Source organism: Colletotrichum fioriniae, assembly GCF_027942845.1.
Source record: "Colletotrichum fioriniae strain IMI 355084 chromosome Unknown scaffold_8, whole genome shotgun sequence".
NCBI classification, from domain to species: Eukaryota; Fungi; Ascomycota; class Sordariomycetes; order Glomerellales; family Glomerellaceae; genus Colletotrichum; species Colletotrichum fioriniae.
Genome location: NW_027076844.1, coordinates 712,246 through 730,280, shown reverse-complemented (window position 1 = coordinate 730,280; position 18,035 = coordinate 712,246). Strand labels below are relative to the sequence as shown.

Here is an 18,035-nt window from a genome sequence, read left to right as displayed (position 1 = left end):
TTTCGGTAACATTTTAGCAGATTTCGTCGAGACAGAACCACAGAGCTGTCAGAAGAGCCAGCATATAATCAAGCAATGTGTCTGTTGTAACATTTACGAGAGAAATATAGTGAGGGAGCGTGGACTGCTTCAAGAAATCCAACACATCAACTAAGCACCATGACCAATAGCACCAAACCCGCAATGAATGGTATCTGCGATGAAAGTCATCAAGGAGAATGCTCTTATGAGCCTATCGCCATCATAGGCATGGGTATGAGACTCCCAGGACGCGTATATAACGCTACCGACTTCTGGGACCTCCTCGTCAACGGCAGAAGCGGGCGTTGCCGAGTTCCAAAGAGTCGTTATAACGTCGACACCTGGTACGGCCGTGGAAAAGCTGCTCACGTGCCCAGCGAGTTTGGCTATTTCCTCGATGACATCAACCTAGCACATGTAGACCCTAGCTTCTGGTCATTCACAAAACAGGAGGCCGAACTTATGGATCCCCGGCAACGCCTTTTCCTCGAAGTTGCCTACGAGGCCCTTGAGAACTCTGGCTCGACTAAGTGGAGAGGACGGGACGTTGGGGTCTACGTTGGAACTATGGGAGATGACTGGAATCAGCTTGAGTCCCGTGACAGTCAAAGTCTCCAACAGGTTCGCCCTGATGTGTATGGAGACTACATCATTGCCAACCGCGCGTCTTATGAGTTTGATCTTACAGGACCGAGGTGAGTCTTCAATCATGGGGTTTCCCTCCGCAATTTCTGACAAAATTTGCAGCGTCGTTGTTCGCACTGCATGTTCCGCATCTCTTGTTGCACTGCATCAGGCATGCCAAGACCTCCACAGCGGAGACTGTTCATCTGCCATAGTTGGGGGTGTCAACCTCATCCTCAGTCCCAAAGACACCTTCATTATGCAGCAAAATGGGGTCTTGTCTCCATCAGCAGCATGCAAAAGCTTTGACGCCGAAGCAGATGGCTTCGCACGCGGTGAAGGTATATCTGCCATTTACATCAAGAAGGTGTCGGATGCAGTACGCGATGGCGATCCTATCAGGGCAGTTATCCGGTCAACATGCACTGCCGGAAATGGCAGAACCCCAGGGCTGACGACGCCGAACCCTGAAATCCACGAAAGACTCATGAGAAGGGGACACAAGATGGCTGGGATTGCCGACTTGTCCAAGACTGCAATGGTAGAGTGCCACGGAACTGGTACTTTTGTAAGCTTTATAGCGAGAACTTCTGAAGAGATGTCAATTTTGCTAATAGAATGTTTCGATACTTAGGTTGGGGATCCTCTGGAAGTCAGCGCAGTGGCCAACATTTGGGGTGACCACGGTATTTACATCGGCTCAGTATGCAATCGAATGTCATATAAAACTTTTCGAGATTGAGTACTTACATGATCTATTAGGTTAAACCAAACATCGGTCACGGCGAAGGGGCTTCTGGGTTGTCCAGCGTGATCAAGATGGTTCTAGCATTGGAGAAATCCACCATACCACCAAACATCAACTTCAAAACTCCTAATCCTCGAAGTGAGTGACTTTGAAATGAAGAGCAACTAGACACAATTACTGATCAAAATTTTGCCTCAAGTCCCATGGAAGAGTGCCAAACTCAGAGTTCCAACACAGCCAACACCCTGGCCATCTGACAGAGATCAGAGAGTCTCCATCAATAGCTTTGGTATCGGTGGTTCCAACGCTCACGTGAGTATCCAATGTGATGTATCTAGAGTCTCCAGCGAGAAAATTTGAGCTGAAAACTTGTGTTCCATAGGTTTTGCTAGAATCGGCCTCTTGCTTTGGTCTATCAGCTTCCACCCTTACCAACGGCTTGAACTCAGGGCCCAACGTTCCAAGACAACAATTCCTGCCATTTTCTGCCAAACATCCTGAGTCAATCAATGCTTTAAGCCAAAAGGTTCAGACTTATTTGAGTCACAACCCTGGAAGCTTGGGCAACGTCGCACACTCATTGGCATCTCATCGAGAGATTCACCCATATCGAGCTTTCTGTGTGACCGACGGCATGAGTACCTTTCAGATCTCATCAGTTATGAAAGCGGCAACGGCATCGCCTGATGTAGTATGGGTATTCACGGGCCAAGGAGCTCAATGGGCTCAAATGGGCAAAGAGCTTCTAGAACAAGAGGGCTTATTTAAAGACAGGATTGATGCCATGGATGGAGTTCTTGCAGGTCTGCCTGACCCTCCCCCATGGACATTACTAGGTTGGTGCTATTTATGAAACTCGCTGAAAATACGCTAATATATTGGACCACCCAGAACTGCTTTCTGCTCCGAAAGGAGAGAGTCGTCTCCACGAAGCAGAGTTCTCGCAGCCATGCTTGGTAGCGATCCAAGTTGCGCTTGTCGACTTGCTTTGCTCTTGGAACGTTGTGCCAGCTGCAGTGGTGGGACATTCTTCAGGCGAGACCGCTGCTGCCTATGCGGCTGGTTCAATTACAGCTGAAGAGGCTATCTTGATTGCCTATCACCGCGGTCAGATCACTCGTCTCATCAAAGCTGCACACAATGGCAGCATGGCAGCAATTGGTCTCGGCCGGAAACAAGTTGAGCAGTTTCTTCGCCCAGGTGTCATCATCGGTTGTGACAACTCTCCGTCAAATGTCACTTTGTCAGGCGAGAGCGATATTCTTAGAGAGATTATTCTGGACCTCAGCTCTAAGCACCCGGGTGTTCTCGCTCGGAAGCTCCATGTTGAGTGCGGATACCACTCTCGTGAGTCGTTTTCATTCCGCTTCTGGTGTATCATGATCGCCCGACTAATACCTACCGTAGATCACATGAAGACTGCCGCCGCCGACTTCACATCCCGTCTGGAGGGACTGCTTGAGAACAAGGAGCCGCAAATTCCATTTTACTCGTCTGTGACAGGAGAGAAGAACACAGACATGTCTCACACATATTGGGTCCGCAACGTCATCTCGCCTGTTCTGTTCAATTCAGCGGTACAAGGAGTCCTAGATGATTTCAAATCTCCAGTTTTCGTCGAGATTGGCCCGCATTCCGCCCTTGCCGGACCTATTCGTCAAATCCTGAGCTTCAAAAATATGCCTGCTCAATACATATCGACGCTGGTGCGCAATCAGGATGCCGTTTCAGCCGTTGTAAAGACTGGGGGAGATCTTTGGTTGGCCAGCGTCAATATTGACATGACTGCAGTCAACCCATCGGGACATTTTCTAACAGATCTTCCGACATACCCATGGCACTATGATGAGGAGTATTGGCAAGAGAGCAGACTTTCTCGCAGTTGGCGCTTCAGAACATTCGACCATCACGAACTTCTCGGCTCTCGCGTCGAGGAGATTTCGGACGCCTGCCCTGCTTGGAGGTGTATCTTACGGCTCGAAGATGTTCCATGGCTGCAGGAACACGTCATTCGGGACAACATCACACTTCCTGCCTCTGGTTTCATTTCTATGATAGGAGAGGCCCTGAGGCAGCTCCACGGGTCCGTGGACTTTACACTGGAAGCTGTGTCCATGGAGGCAGCTTTAATTCTTGATGAAAAGCCACTCGAGGTTGTGACGATACTCAATCCAACAAGGTCAAAAACTTCGAGCAAGAAGATCGTTTACGATTTCTCGATCTCTTCACTTGCAGATGAGAGCAAAGTATCGGTCCGCCATATCTTTGGTCAGTGCAGACCCGGCTCAGATCTGAGGCGTGCTGTCCCTGACATGCCTGTCCTACCACGCAAAACTTCAGCAAACTCATTCTACAACACTTGGAAAAGGCATGGTCTGAACTACGGCCCGAACTTTCGGGGCCTTTGCAACGTCAGTTCCCATGTTCGCGAAGCCAGGGCTTTTGCAACACTGGATAGCAAGGTCGCAGATTACACCAATTCAGCCTATGCAATTCATCCAGCAACTCTCGACACAAGCATGCACGTGGCCATGATATCCGAGTGCCGTGGTCTGGAGCGAAACTTTCGGGGACTGGTTGTGCCTACTTACATCCAAGAGGTATATGTCGCACGACCAACTGGACAGATCAATGTTGTTGCAAGTGCCGATACCAAGGCTGACTTAACTGCCACGAGTAAAATTGTTGGAGTTTCCGACGGACAAGTCGTGATCGAAATCTCTGGCTTGGAAGTCACTCAACTCAGTGGAGTTACCAACGACGAAGAAGCAGATGATCCTCACGCTGGTGTCGTTTTGAAGTGGATGCCAGACATCAACTTCACGAAGCTGACTCAAGTATTTCGCCGTCGGGAAATGGATCCCAGTTACAACGTTTTAAATGAACTTGTCTTGGCCTGCATCGTTGATCTGAGAACTCAGCTTCAGTTCCTTCCTGCCACGCAACCGCACTTTGTGAACTACAAGAGTTGGCTCGATGCGTCATATCGCGAGGCTATGACTGGGCAGTACGCAGATGTCCTCAACGCGTTTGACATCGCGACGATGAATCACAAGATAAGGCTCGAGGCTATCGGGAAAATGACAGAGTCTTGCAAGCGGACTCCTGCGTTGGACGCCTCTGTGTCGATCTTTCGCGTGCATACCTTTGGCGCAGACTGCTTCTCCGGATTGCCCCATGCGATTAAGCCACTCATACAGCCCAGCCATTTCGATGGAGCTGCCAATCTCATAGCTGATGTGGATTTCACCGACTTTGTACAACTACTAAGGCACAAGAACCCGGAGTTGAGAGTTTTACACATAGGCGTAAGAGAGAGCGATGACTCGCTATCGAAGTTGTTTTACTCCGACGACGTCAAATTTCCATATGGAAGTTACGTTTATACCGGTGCTTCCTCAAAGCCGCCGCAATCTCTGGGGAACCGCTTTGAGTCAGCACCAGCTGTTACCTACAGGCAGTTGGTGATTGACATAGATCCATCATCGCAGGGCTTCTCGGAAGAATCTTTCGATCTCATAATCTCCGAACCTACGCTATCCTCTTTCTCGAGCGTCTCCATAATCAATATGCGAAGACTGCTCAGTCCGCGAGGTCACCTGGTTCTTCAACACGCGAATCCCGAGTCCAGGGTTCTCCGGTTCGCATACGGGCTATCTACCAACTTCGATTTCGGCTACGGCTCCTTGGGTAGTCCTGACATATTGCTCAACCAATTAAGTCACGCTGGCTTCGACAATGCCTCAACCTTTACCTTCAAGGGAGAGCATGGTAGGGTCACTGTCGCCACACCATTTGCTGACTTCTCAAAGATGAGTAAAGCCAGCATCATCTGTCAAGACCCAAGTCATCATCTGGTTGTTGCAGCAACACGAGACTTAGAATCCCGCGGTATTTGCCTACAGTTCTTTTCTCTTGGACAGGAGCTGCCTTATGGTCAGACTGTCGTGTGTTTGCTGGATCTAGAGGGTCCCTTCCTTCATGACATGGATAGCATCCAGTGGGAAAACCTCAAGAAGTCTTTGTCTTCTGCGCAGGATGAGAGGTTTCTTTGGATTACCGCAGCCTCTCAGATACACTGCAAAGACCCAAGGTACTCTTTGACACTGGGTATGACCCGCAGCATCCGGAGAGAATTGTCGATTGACCTGGTCACCCTTGAACTGGAATCTTACGACACCAGCGGATGGAATGCCATGACGACTGTCTTCGGGTCTCTTGGCGACCGTAACAGCACCGACAGTACTAGGCCGGATTCTGAGTATGTTTTCTCTGGTGGGTCAATTCAAATATGTCGATTTCACTCTGTCAAGGTTTTCGACGACCTACGAGAGCGATGCGAGGGTGCGCCCAAGGTTTTGAGAAGGAAGAAGCTCGGAATTTTGCAATCTTTGACATGGGAAGAATCAGAAGCCGCGATTCTGAGCGATGATCATGTTGAAGTCTCTGTAAAAGCTGTTAGTCTCAACGCAGAGGTATGTCACATCTGAAAGATGCAGAAAATAACTTGAAAAGCTCGGAACACTGACCATATGATTAAGGACTCAAAGTTCTCATCGGGTTACTTTACAGATAGCAGGAGTGGTTGCGCCGAAATTGGCCTTGAAGGTAGTGGTGTTGTGACAGCCGTCGGGTCAAAGGCCTGTCGATTCCGAGTGGGTGATCGTGTTGCGTTCAACTCCACCAGCTGCTTGGCTACCACGATCACCGTCCCCGAGGGGCTTTGTGCAGATATTCCACACGCAATGACATTTGAAGAGGCTGCTTCGTATCCTTACTCTTATAGCACGGTGCTCCATGGACTTATGGAGCTTGGCAGGTTGAGGAAGGACCAGGTAGGCTTTTCTCCTCGAGCTCAGAATCATTCGGGAATTTCGCTGACTCTCTAGACTCTTCTGATTCATTCGACGCCAGGTGCTCTTGGGCTGGCTGCTATCCAAGTCGCAAAAGTGGTCGGCGCAGAGGTAAGTTCCATACGTCCATCCTCGCGCAGACTTATTCGGGACGAAAGTCTGACTTAGTTCCGCATTAGATCTTCTGGACGACCAAAAGCTCAACACAAGCCCTTTATATCCGGAAGTTATACGGTATTCCAAATAACCGTATCTTCAGCTCTGATACCAGCTCATTTGTGCCTGACATTTTACACCAGACGAACAGTCTGGGTGTGGACATCGTCTTCAGCACGCATCCTGAGTCAATGCAAGAGACTTGGGCATGTCTCAAGCCGTTTGGAACGATGGTACAAGTCCGCCATGGAGGAGGTCGAATCGCGGATACTTTGAAGAGTTCTCGCAACCGAACTTTAGTAAACATCGACCTCGAGGAACTGAGAGTTCACCAGCCCGAGGAGAGTACTCAGTAAGCCCCTATTCCTGGACCCCAGGCTTGAGATCTTCCATATCTGAAGCTCAATGCACTAACGTGAGAACTCGCAGTCTTCTGGAGCAGGCATTCATGTTCCACAAGTTTGGACTCAACAAGCCCTCGCAGCCCATCACAGTCTTTCCAGCTTCCGATATACCGTCGGCTTTCAAGTATTTGCAAAGCGAAGGTAGGGTCGGCCAAGTTGTTATTAAGATGCCTGACAGCAAAACAGAGCTGCAAGCTTTTCCTTTACGACAAAGCATGGCTCTCCGTTCGGACAGAACCTATGTCATCGTCGGCGGTCTAGGAGGGCTGGGTCAAGCCACGGGAAGATTTCTCATCGAAAAAGGGGCTCGTCATTTGATATTCTTTTCCAGATCTGCCACGGATGTTGCCCACTCAGTATATTTCAAGGAGCTTGAGTTTCTAGGCTGCACGGTCCAAGCCGTTTCTGGTAGTGTGAACGAGATCACGGATGTGGTAAGGATGGTTGACTCAGCGACTACTCCAATTGCCGGTGTGTTACACGCTGCAATGGTACTCCAGGTATGTCCTGCTTCTGGCATTCTCAGGTTTCTGAATAAGTACTTACTACGTCCCAGGATGTTCACTTCGCCGATATGACTTTCGAGCAGTGGCAGACTACCGTCTCCCCAAAAGTACAAGGAACTTGGAACCTCCACTACGCCCTTCAATCACAGAGAGATCCCCTTGATTTCTTCTTCCTCTTTAGTTCCCTCTCAGGTTTAGGAGGACAAATTGGCCAGGCCAACTACGCTGCTGGAAACGCATTTCTCGACGCGTTTGTTCAGTACCGGCATTCCCAGGGCCTAGTATGTTCTGTGCTCGATATCGGCATCATGGAAGACATCGGTATTCTCGCTAGGGAGGCCAATCGCCTAGAAGCTCTTCGCTCAACCTCTCAGCATTGTCTTCATGAGCAGGACCTCCTTGATGCCATGGAGCTGATGATCGGAAGATCTCATGCAAAGAAGATGTATACGCCGCCCTTATTGCATTCGATGGAGAGCTACTCGAACCCAAGTCAGCTTGCCATAGGAATGCGATCTTCATCTTCGGTAAACAGAACCGGCTGGCAGCAAGATCCACGCGCCGGGTTTCTAGCAAAGACTGTGCCTGTAGACGGTCCTATCAATCAGCACAAATCAGAAAGCACTCTGAAAAACTATCTTCAGAGATGTGTGTTGGATCCTTCGCAGCTAGAATCTGACGAGGCGAAACACTTCCTGGCTGTGGAGATTGGGGCCGCGTTGCGAGGCTTCATGATGCTCCAGGATGAAGAAGTCGATCTGACAAGGCCACTACAAACGGATTCCTTGGTCACTGTAGAGCTTCGAAACTGGCTGAGACAAAAAGTTGGTGTAGTCCTCAATGTTCTCGAGATGAAGAGTGCAGCGAGTGTGATCGCGCTGGGTGGTTTGGTAGCGGTGAGGCTTTCGGCCGCGTACAAGAATCGCGTGCAAGACGTTGGTGTCATTTGAATAAATCACTTTAGTTAAAGATTGAGACAGGTTTGCTTCAGAAACATTCCCTATCTGAGGTACGGAAAAGACATCATTTTGGATGTCATGTCCAATCTCATGTCACTCTCGTTCTAAGATTAGAGCTTCAGTTAATAAGCACCCACAAAGATTGTAAGGTTTTTTTTTTGTGCTTTGCCCCGTCAATGCCATATGAAACGTTCATAATTACCAAACTATTTGATATTAATATCCGGGCGGCATGGAGTTGAAACCGGCGCCTGGTCATTGCCTGTTCATCACGACGAGAATCGGTTTCCGCTGAGGCTAATGGCATATTTGCACGAAAATTGTTTCTCAGATTCCTAATTGTAAGTATTCATGATCGTAAACTCCGCCTCCGGAGACACCGGGACGGCGGGTCGGCCCTCTAGAGAGTAATATAATAAACTTCCGCACTTGATAGAAAATGCCTGAGAATCCATTGCTCGTCACAAAGTTTGACCGGCTGATGTTTGCAAACGAGCTGTAGGTATTAATCTCCCGTTTCCATAATAGACTTTGTGATAGAAGTCTATGAGTGGCGAACCATGTCGTATACTACTTGATCATTGATCAACACGACGCTCAGCCCTTCGTGGGTCCTAGCCGCCCACCTGAAAGCAGATGCCGTGAGGCCGACTACCTAATTGTATAAAGTACCTAGACTAATCGCACTGATCAGTGACGCCAATCTGCTTCAATCTTGAGCGAAGTAAACATTGACCATCGTCAGATCAACATAATCAAATGAGTCGCAATTACTTATTCCTTGTGGTCCTTTGTTGGATCGCTACCCATGCGGCCATGGCGGCTAGGGTAGCGGTTGTCTTAACGGACTCAAAGATGGACGACAAGGCCGGCGTCGCTGTCACCCTCATGAAAACTGATGCCGAGAACCCTACAAAACCCCAATACGACCGCGTCATCTTAGTATTTACAGGCGCCGAAGAACGAAGCAAAATGGGCCTTGCGATGTCCGAGTATCTCACCCGCGCCGAGAATCATCAGCCCGCTTTACCAGCTGGGTGGGAAAAGCGAACTGCATGGCTTCAGACCAGGACGAATGTTCTGGGTCAGGCAGTACCTCACGAAAGCTGGTACAGAGACCTTCGACCGACCAGAGAGCTCCCCGTGGCAACTGGAGAGTCTTTAGCAGCAGAAGTTGCCAAGGTTGGCAGGGGTTCTTCCGTCGACATCTTCCAGGTTGCGCCCTGCGAAGATAATGACGTCTGGGAATTCATCGATGCATTGCCCAACATCAATATATATCATCTTTTCTTTGGTTATAACTCCCGGCAAGGGATCGCCACCGATAACATGAGCCGAGCAAGTAAACTAGCTCTATCACAGAGGCAAGTCCAGTTTCACAAGACCCTCCAGGCCCGCCTCAGCGACAAGCATCCCAGCGCTCGGGTGATCTTCACCCAGAACGTCCCATCTTTCGCCAACGCTGGAGCCGGTTCTCAGGTTCTGTCCTGGTGCAGGAAGTATTTCCCTGAAAAAGATATCTTAATGGCGCTGCGTGATCCTTTCTGGACCGGCCTCATCACCCTAGCCAACAAGTACGCAGACGACGCGACGACACTACGACAGATGCCCGATTCGCCTGAAGAATTCATGACTCAGGTTGTGTCATCTCGATTGGAGGAGACGACTCTACGAGTCCAAATCTTGAACATGCTCAAGAGTGCTGTTTCGAGCCAACAGTTTGCACAAGACTCACCAAGATGTAAGTCATTGTCAGCTTTATTTCAAGAGAACAATATGACTAAGGCCCATTCTCTAGCTTACTCACGTGTTCGCGACATCCTAGTCGAAGAGTTTACCGGGAAACCAGCGCCAACCCTAGAGCTCGGAGATGCGAATCACATGGCAATTGTCATGCAATATCTCGACAACGAGAACAAGGACCGTAGTAGTTACGTGATGAGACTTCTACCGGCCCTGTGCGACACAAGTGAGGAAAACCCGACTCAACCTCCCCGGGTCTCAGCAGGAGCATCGGCTGCTCAAAGTCCAGATGGATGGGTCCTTGCGGGTTGCGACATCCAAGAGACGAGAATGTACATAGAAGGGCTATTCAAGAAGAATGCGCTGCCGTGATTAAACTTGTCTGGGGGACATAATGATTATTAAGGTAGTTTGGAAAGTTCTTTTCGCATCAGAGCCGATTTAGAAGTGCTCATACAGCCTTCACTGTGCACGCCGATTAAAATTCTCTATATTCTAGGACTATCTTCGCCACTTTATATTTTGTCGTGAAGCGCAAATTTACTCTTTCCTCTGAGAGCTTTCCCGTACTTGAAGAAAAGCCAAGGGAATGGCATCATGGCAACGGTAAGAAATGCAAGAAGACTTGTTGCCCACTGGTGGCCGAGCTTATCGTACATTTGTACGCCAAATAATGGAAACGCAGCTGGGATCATCGCATAGAGTCAGAAAACTGAAAAGTCCGTGACGATTAAGAAGACAAGACTTACCTGAGAACAAGCACCTTGTCAGTCCGTTGGACGCCAACGCTGATGCAGAATACTTTGCGTATGCATCAATCTGAAAGCATGGTCAGTACATGAAACGTATAAGATAGAAAAACACAAGTTCAACATACGAGAAAGGTATAGATGCCAGTGAAGGCTAGGACCGTTCTGTAGATCGATTAGCTTTTCATCTAGTAAAGAGCTCCCTCGTCTCTAGTGAAGAAATCACTAAGAAGGAAGAAAAGATTTGGAAATCTTCTCGATTCGATTTGTGCATGTTCATCGTTGTGATCAGACTTACCCGCAGCCGAAAACGCCAGACCCAACGATGGGAACTATCCAATGTATATCGGAACTTATCGTCCAGCCGAACCAGAATAACCCGATAGGTATCAAAAACCCACCCAACATAGCCGGTGGTAATCGAAACTCCGGCTCACTAGCCCCGTGCTTCTCCACCAGTCGCGTGCGGATGTTGGACCAGACTGGTGATGATGCTGCAGCCAAACACATGCCGACAATAATGCCAAGGAATGTAAGACCACCTTGCCATAGGTTCATTCCATACTCCTCTCGGAAGACTCGTGGGAACGCCAGGAAGAACAAATACAGTATGGCCAACAGAATAGCTGAGTATACGTTGAGGCAGAGGCACATAGGCTCCAAGAAGTTGAACTGCAAGGGCCGTAGCATGGAGGCTGCTATGATGGAAGCCTTTGACGGCTGAACAGTTCCGCTCTTCTTCTCCATTGGCGCTCGATATCGGTCGTCGCCAGTCTGCTGGCGGAGGTGCTTAGCCTTCATGTATAACCTGATGGGATGAAAGGTCTCGGGCGTAAAGAACACAATAATGACCATCAACATCGAAGACCAGATGATCATGATATAGTATGTCCATCGCCAGTTGATGTTATAGTTGATGAATCCGCCAACTATGGGACCCACGCAAGGCCCCATGAACGGTACTAGCGACACGAGGGACATGGGGTGTTGGATTTGGTGTGGTAGGAAGATGTCGCCCACGGTCCCTCCCGACACCGAGAGGAAGGTACCGCCAAAGGCACCACTGAAGAATCGAGTGACCAGTATGGTTTGAATGTTCTTTGCAACTGCTGATGGAATTGTCGAAAGGATGAAAAGAGACCATGTACCGAGGTAGATGGGACGTCGTCCGTAATACTCACTCAAAGGGCTGATCATTGGAGGTCCAAAGGCAATACCTAAGAGAAACGTTGACAGTCCAAGGGTTGAGACAATAGATGATGTGCCAAATTCAGCGTTCATCTGGGTATACGTGGATGTGTATGCTGAGCTCGTGCAAGTACTGGGTGATCCGATAGTCAGTATCAGCCTGGCTCCATCTGGGATAGACTAGAGACCCCCTACGGGAAATTCTACATGTACTTACACGCAAATCGTTACATTGCATAGTATTGTAACGATGGTCCACTTCCGAAGTAGTGACATGCTGTGTGGACAAAATTGGTCGTCGATCCCATCGAACGATACCTCGAAAGGATCCTGGTCGGTTGGTGGCCATGCCGGAGGCGCAGAATACTTCTCGGCGTCATCGCCCGACTGAGAATCGTAATTATCGCTGTCCATTTGAGCGAGACCTGAGATTCTCGTGTTCATCAATGCTGGGAAGAGAGCTTAAGCCCAAGGTAATCAAGCGGCCGATGTTCTGAACTGAACATAGTTTGAATCGCTCGGTAGACAGAGGAGGCCCGACCTCTATGGCTTAGGATACGGAGCCTGCTTCCTTTTGAAGGCGCGCAACCACGGGAACAAGTTTACAGCGCTAGGCCCCGATGACTCTTGAGTAGATCACAGTGACTAATGGTGGAAAAAGCGAAGCAGCTAGGTCTTTTATCGAGATGTTGACGGCTTTCGGCATTTCGATGAAAAGTGCGGAGAGCCAATGGGAGTATACGGATTTGTCCCATTTTTCAAGACACCTCGGTGTCTTAGGCGATCGGCACAAGTGACCGGACCGAGGCTGGGCTCTTAGCATGGAAATAGTGTCTTTTTCCCATATTCATCATATTAGGCCTCAGAGTCTCGTACAATCCACCAACCTTACGCAGAATGCATTGTACCATTTTTGTTTCCAACTCATGTTGTCGATTCCAAGCTGCACGGCTTCTCAGGTGCAAAACCGATCAGCGGACATTGATCTCAAGACTCGAATACTACAGCTCTTCCGATAGCGATGACTTGTCCAGAGAAGCTTCATCCAACATGGCACTTCAGACTGACTCAGCACCCATCCTCAGTCATAAATGGTTCATAACTGAGACTCACGGGTCGTAATAAACCAAGGTGTCCTGCGCTCCCTCAGAAGCAATGTCATAAAAGTCTTTGCAATCCGAAAAGGAAATCTTGGGCTGCCCGGCGTAAAACTCGTCATACTTGACATCAAGTGCATCTCGGAGGTTCTCGACGCCACCTTCCGGGTGGATGTGCTTCCATGGGAGCCTGCAAGTCTCGGCCTTGCAACTCTTGAGGACTAACAATAGAGCATCGAGACGGTCTTGAACGACGGATAGGGGACGATCGAGCAACTGGCCTGAAGCGCTTCCGGCAAGGTTGGTCATCTGGCCTGGGTCCTTCTGTAACTAGAGTGAGTAACGGGTCATGATTTGTGGAGTCTTCAGAAGTCGGACATACCTTCATGTCGTAGAATTCGCGCTCGTTGCTGCACCAAACTGAGTAGAACAGACTATATCCGTCGCCGAGAACACGCATGGCCTTGTAAGTGTTATTCGCAGATGCTGGTTGAATCGTTAGTGTCTCGTTGCTTTGCGACGACGCAATCGGAGTCAAGTCGACTTACCTCCGCCAAAGGCGTCATACCCGCGTTGAGTGCCCCAAAACTCTACATTGACGTGGTCATGCTTAGGGTCACCCTGGGCTTTTTGGATTCCATCCTCGGAGAAGGGGATGGGAGATCCATCAAAGTCCTCACGCAGGGGGATGTTAGCCAACGAGAAGATCGTGGGAGCAATGTCGGTGTGGGTTGTGACGAAGTCCACATTCTTTCCCTTTGGCACGCCGGGGCCGCGAATCAAGAAGGGCACGTTGATGTCTTCCTCAATGGCGCAAGTCTTTCCTGGCTTCAGACGATGCTGTCCAATGTGGAAACCATTGTCAGACGTGAAGATGACGTAGGTGTTGTCGAGGACACCGGCCTGATCAAGACGCTTAATGACGGCGTCGACCATTTCATCAACGGACTGCAGTGTTTGGAGACGGCGGCGGTAGTAGTTGTCACCGTATGATATCTCAGTGGCGTTCAGCTGGGGGATGATGAGGCCCCAATTGGCCATGCTCGGCTATTAAAGAAGCGTAAGCGACGAACAACCTGAACCAAAGTGTCGATAGTCTTACCTTATCAGGGTTGAAGTTGTAAGTGCGAGGAACAGTCACATTTGAGAAGAGGTTCTCGTGCCTTTTCGCAGGGATGGGCGGCGTCGCACCAGCACTGGTCTCGCCGCCAAGCCCGTTGTTGTGAGGGCCGATCGGTGCAACGCCCAAGAAGAAAGGCTTGCTGCCGTTGAACTTGAGAGCATCGTCCAAGAAGCCAAGAGCTCGTTCAGCAACCAAGTCGTTGCTGTAGTCGCCCGGGAAAGTCTGAGGGGGGCTTTGATTTCTTTGGAACGTCGCATTCAAGTAGAGATAGGTGTTAGGATCCAAAAGGACTAGGCCAGAGTTAGCCATGGAGCCTCGAATTCTAGATTCTTGGACGACTTACAGTCACTCCCAGTCCAGCCCTTGGGAAAAGGATTGTTCCAATTCTCAGTGGAGTGAGAGTTGAAGAGCTTGCCGGTATAGTATGTGTTGTAGCCAGCGTCCTGAAGCCAGACAGGGAGATACTTGTCGTTGTATCCTTGGGAGACAAACTTCGGGTAGCCACCTATGAGAATGCTTAGGATGCTGTCACTCTATTGGTAGATGACGCTGACAACTTACCGTGAGGGGGAGTGACATATGTGACATTGGTGTTGTGCGCCGCCTGCCCCGTCAACAAGCTGACACGAGATGGACAGCAAATTGCAATCGTGCAAAAGTGCTTGCGGTAGTAAGTTCCCTGCTGAACAAAATGCTTCTGGACATATGGCATGTAGTCAAGGGAACCGAGTTGCTCGTCCTGGTCATCAGTCAAGATGAAGACAATGTTCGGCTGACGCTGCTGCACGTTCTGGGCGACGACAGCGGAGGCCCCAAGGGCCAGTGTCGCCAACCTCGACAAGCTTAGAATTGGCAACATGGTAGGATATGAAGCCAGTCTTCCTGCAACCTCACAAAGATCTACTTCCAAAGCAAGTAGGAACAGAGAAGCCGGCCTGAGATCGAGATATGTGCTCCCAGACACTGCAAAGTAACTTTATATGCCGCGCGTTAAGTGTTGTGAGTGACGCAGCACCTCCATTGCCGGCTCCCACATTTCAGTTGACTACAACGGCAGGAACCTTCCCCCACAAGCTAGCAAGAGAATCAAGCCTGAGCGTGTTGCGGTGTTAGTCTACGGGGCCCCGGTAGCTCGGTGGTATCATTGGTGGGTCGTCGGACGGCGCCCGCCCTTCGGTCGACCAACCGGCTGGGCTCCAGGTCATCAAAATGGGTATTTCGACAATGTCAACGGCATTCGCAATCGGGTCTTGCGATTTCGTCATTTAGTCCGCTAGCCTATTTGAACCACGATCACCACCTTATCATCGTTGAGAAGACCATTATTTCGGAGCTGGTTCCATTCCGAGGTTCAGAGCAATATGTCGGGGCTCCGCTCTAAGCCGAAGAGACAAAATGGAATCTCATGGCAAACGGGAGCTTAAGTTGGTGTATTGCCGCGTAAATCACATAGTCTGTTCAGATTGGAAACGTTCAGATTGTGGTTATTCCATGTCTGCCTTAGACAAGCCTACATGTATTCACACAGTGAGAAGCCATCACCCAAGCGCAGTCATGTATTAGGAACTGTTTATTACCAACAAAGTGGGATCAGGCGAATTTTACCTTGACATTAGACAGAGGCGGTAGAGACTATAAACACGACCTCGATTGATGCAAATGGACTCAGTGATTGAGAGATTGTATCATTCACCCAGTAGGCCATCTGAGCATTTCGTCAGAGCAATCGAGCAAGAGTAGTTTGCTGTGAAACCACCCACAAATATCCCTGAATGCTTCACGACTTTTCGAGGCAGATTCAAGATGTGGGTAGCAAGCACTTGGTAAGAGTGATTGGTGGAGGTTGGACGTATACCGGTAGCTTAGGCTCTTGTTCCAGTGTGTTACTCGTCGGCGACACAGTGGTCTGAGTCGGGATCCAATCCATCCCAGCTGAAGCAATCGATCTCGCAAACCTGTGATTATTTGCAAGTCTAGGAGGGATTGCAGAATTAGTACTTTCTCCCATGAAGTGGAAAGTGCATCACTACTCCGATGCCCCGATTTAGAGCATATGATGTGACTTGAAAGCTGTCTTGTTGCGAGCGTGGCCACGAGAATGAAAGTACGCTGGATGAATTGGTATCGCTGCAATCTAGTCTCCTGTCCTGACCCCAGGGAATTGATTGCAAAGTAATTGTGGGGTAATATGGAAGATGTCGAAAGCTTCCTCACCAATCCCAACTAGGATCGGAAAGGAAAGTTGGGGAGGGGAATAAAACTTGATGCACATTTGAAACTTTGTCAAGTTCTTTGACTTAGAGCCTTGTAAAGGTTCAGATCTAATCGGAGTTTCTTCGCTCCTATAACACTCTTCCTAGGTAGCAGCATTACGAACTTCTGAGGCGCTTGCAAACAATCGCGATTGCCCAGGACGCATTTTCGTCGCGCGCAAGAGAACCTTCAATTGTCGAGACGCAGCTTCCGCCGTCAACCTGCCCAATCAGCGATTGGTCAGCAGATCTGGCCGGCTGGCGCAATGGTAGCGCATCAGACTTCTACTTCGTCTGTGACGAGTGGTTATCTGGGGGTTGTGGGTTCGAGCCCCACGTTGGTCATTCTTTTGTTTTCCGCATTCTTTTGTTTTCCGGACTATTGACATCTCTTTTTGTGTAGTAGACATGCAGTGTAGTTGAGATTTTTGGTCAAACTTGAAAAATGATTTGTAGGAGACCTCTAATTGGGTCGAGGCGAACTTCAATTGGTGCTTGCCCATACGGATAGTATCCATGCTTCTAGCACATGTGACTTGACATTTGACACAGGATGATCGAAAAACAAAGTGCATTCCTTCTCAGAAGCTTTCGGAAGCTGCCAGCTTGCAACAGAAAAGAAAAAAAAAGTTGCGCATTCTAAGTGTTTGTTCAATTGTCTAAAATAGGTAGGTACTTTGGTACGAAACGCCATGTCAGGGGCGGTTTTCCTTAGGGACTAAGTGTACTCAATGTTGTCGACGTCATGCCGATGTGCCCCAATGTGTCTTTCCTCAGCAACGTCCGCGTCCGGCGCTGGTGCGGATGGCCACTCACCGGGCCTTCACCGAAGCCGACCCACTTAAATCTCCATGGTCGCATAATCGTCAACCGTCCGCGTTGAGCTCCAGCTCAGCTTCCTTTCCCACGGCAAGCTCCAGAGCCCAAATCACAAAATGGTACGTCCTCATGCGCTCTCTCGAACAGGAAAACATCCCAAAACTTTCGCGCAGGTGTCTCGCGCATTCAACTCCAAGCGCGCTGGCTGATGCAGCTGTCGCAGTTACCCCTCGGTCTCTTGAACGCCGCCCAAGGGCACCCTATGCTCGTCGAGCTGAAGAACGGCGAAACCCTCAATGGCCACCTGGTCATGTGCGATACGTGGATGAACCTCACATTGAAGGAGGTCGTCCAAACGAGTCCGGTACGCGCCGCCCGCGTCGATGCATCGCCCCCATGCCCCGCGCCAGACCACTGACGAGCACATAGGAAGGCGACAAGTTCGTCAAGATACCCGAAGTTTACGTCAAAGGAAACAATGTACGACTTCTTAGAGAGCGCAAGTCCCAGTCACGAGCGACATGCTGACGAAGCCATAGATCAAATACCTACGAGTACCCGACGACATCATTGACGTTGTGAAGGAGAACCAACAGAACCAGCAAGGAGGATTCCGCGGTGGCAGAGGTGGATCGAGAGGAGACCACGGAGGCCGCGGTGGTGATAGAGGTCGGGGCAGAGGCCAGGGCCGTGGAGGCAGAGGAAGAGGTAACCGTGGTGGTGGTGGTGGTGGCGGGCAATGATGATATCCCGGACACGATCATGACGAGCCCAGTCGATGCACGGCTCCCTG

At 49.6% G+C, this 18,035-nt stretch overlaps 5 protein-coding genes and 1 non-coding gene across 6 annotated transcripts; 4 read left to right on the top strand and 2 right to left on the bottom strand.

Moving 5' to 3' along the window:
- Positions 1-249: 249 nt before the first annotated feature.
- On the top strand, positions 250-3,208 carry N0V96_007008 (uncharacterized protein; the record flags this gene model as incomplete). The annotated part of the gene is made up of 7 exons (XM_065757889.1): positions 250-716; positions 769-1,213; positions 1,280-1,348; positions 1,408-1,531; positions 2,285-2,740; positions 2,801-2,970; positions 3,185-3,208. The coding sequence occupies 7 exons, from the start codon at positions 250-252 to the stop codon at positions 3,206-3,208; spliced, it is 1,755 nt and encodes a 584-aa protein (XP_065613412.1).
- Positions 3,209-9,030: 5,822 nt separating this feature from the next.
- N0V96_007007 (uncharacterized protein) lies at positions 9,031-10,386 on the top strand (the record flags this gene model as incomplete). Its single annotated transcript, XM_053192476.2, has 2 exons — positions 9,031-10,012; positions 10,070-10,386. The coding sequence occupies 2 exons, from the start codon at positions 9,031-9,033 to the stop codon at positions 10,384-10,386; spliced, it is 1,299 nt and encodes a 432-aa protein (XP_053050240.2).
- Positions 10,387-10,917: 531 nt separating this feature from the next.
- Positions 10,918-11,744, bottom strand: N0V96_007006 (uncharacterized protein; the record flags this gene model as incomplete). The annotated part of the gene is made up of 2 exons (XM_065757888.1): positions 10,918-10,928; positions 11,201-11,744. 2 exons carry the CDS (start codon positions 11,742-11,744, stop codon positions 10,918-10,920), a joined length of 555 nt encoding a protein of 184 aa, XP_065613411.1.
- Positions 11,745-13,060: 1,316 nt separating this feature from the next.
- Positions 13,061-15,030, bottom strand: N0V96_007005 (uncharacterized protein; the record flags this gene model as incomplete). The annotated part of the gene is made up of 6 exons (XM_065757887.1): positions 13,061-13,372; positions 13,431-13,534; positions 13,597-14,095; positions 14,151-14,461; positions 14,515-14,676; positions 14,733-15,030. 6 exons carry the CDS (start codon positions 15,028-15,030, stop codon positions 13,061-13,063), a joined length of 1,686 nt encoding a protein of 561 aa, XP_065613410.1.
- A 1,645-nt stretch (positions 15,031-16,675) lies between these two features.
- On the top strand, positions 16,676-16,768 carry N0V96_007004. The gene has a single exon. It is a non-coding gene; the product is annotated as a tRNA-Arg (tRNA).
- A 590-nt stretch (positions 16,769-17,358) lies between these two features.
- Positions 17,359-17,985, top strand: N0V96_007003 (uncharacterized protein; the record flags this gene model as incomplete). Its single annotated transcript, XM_053192474.2, has 4 exons — positions 17,359-17,361; positions 17,466-17,606; positions 17,672-17,722; positions 17,782-17,985. The coding sequence occupies 4 exons, from the start codon at positions 17,359-17,361 to the stop codon at positions 17,983-17,985; spliced, it is 399 nt and encodes a 132-aa protein (XP_053050238.2).
- Between the last annotated feature and the right edge of the window lie 50 nt (positions 17,986-18,035).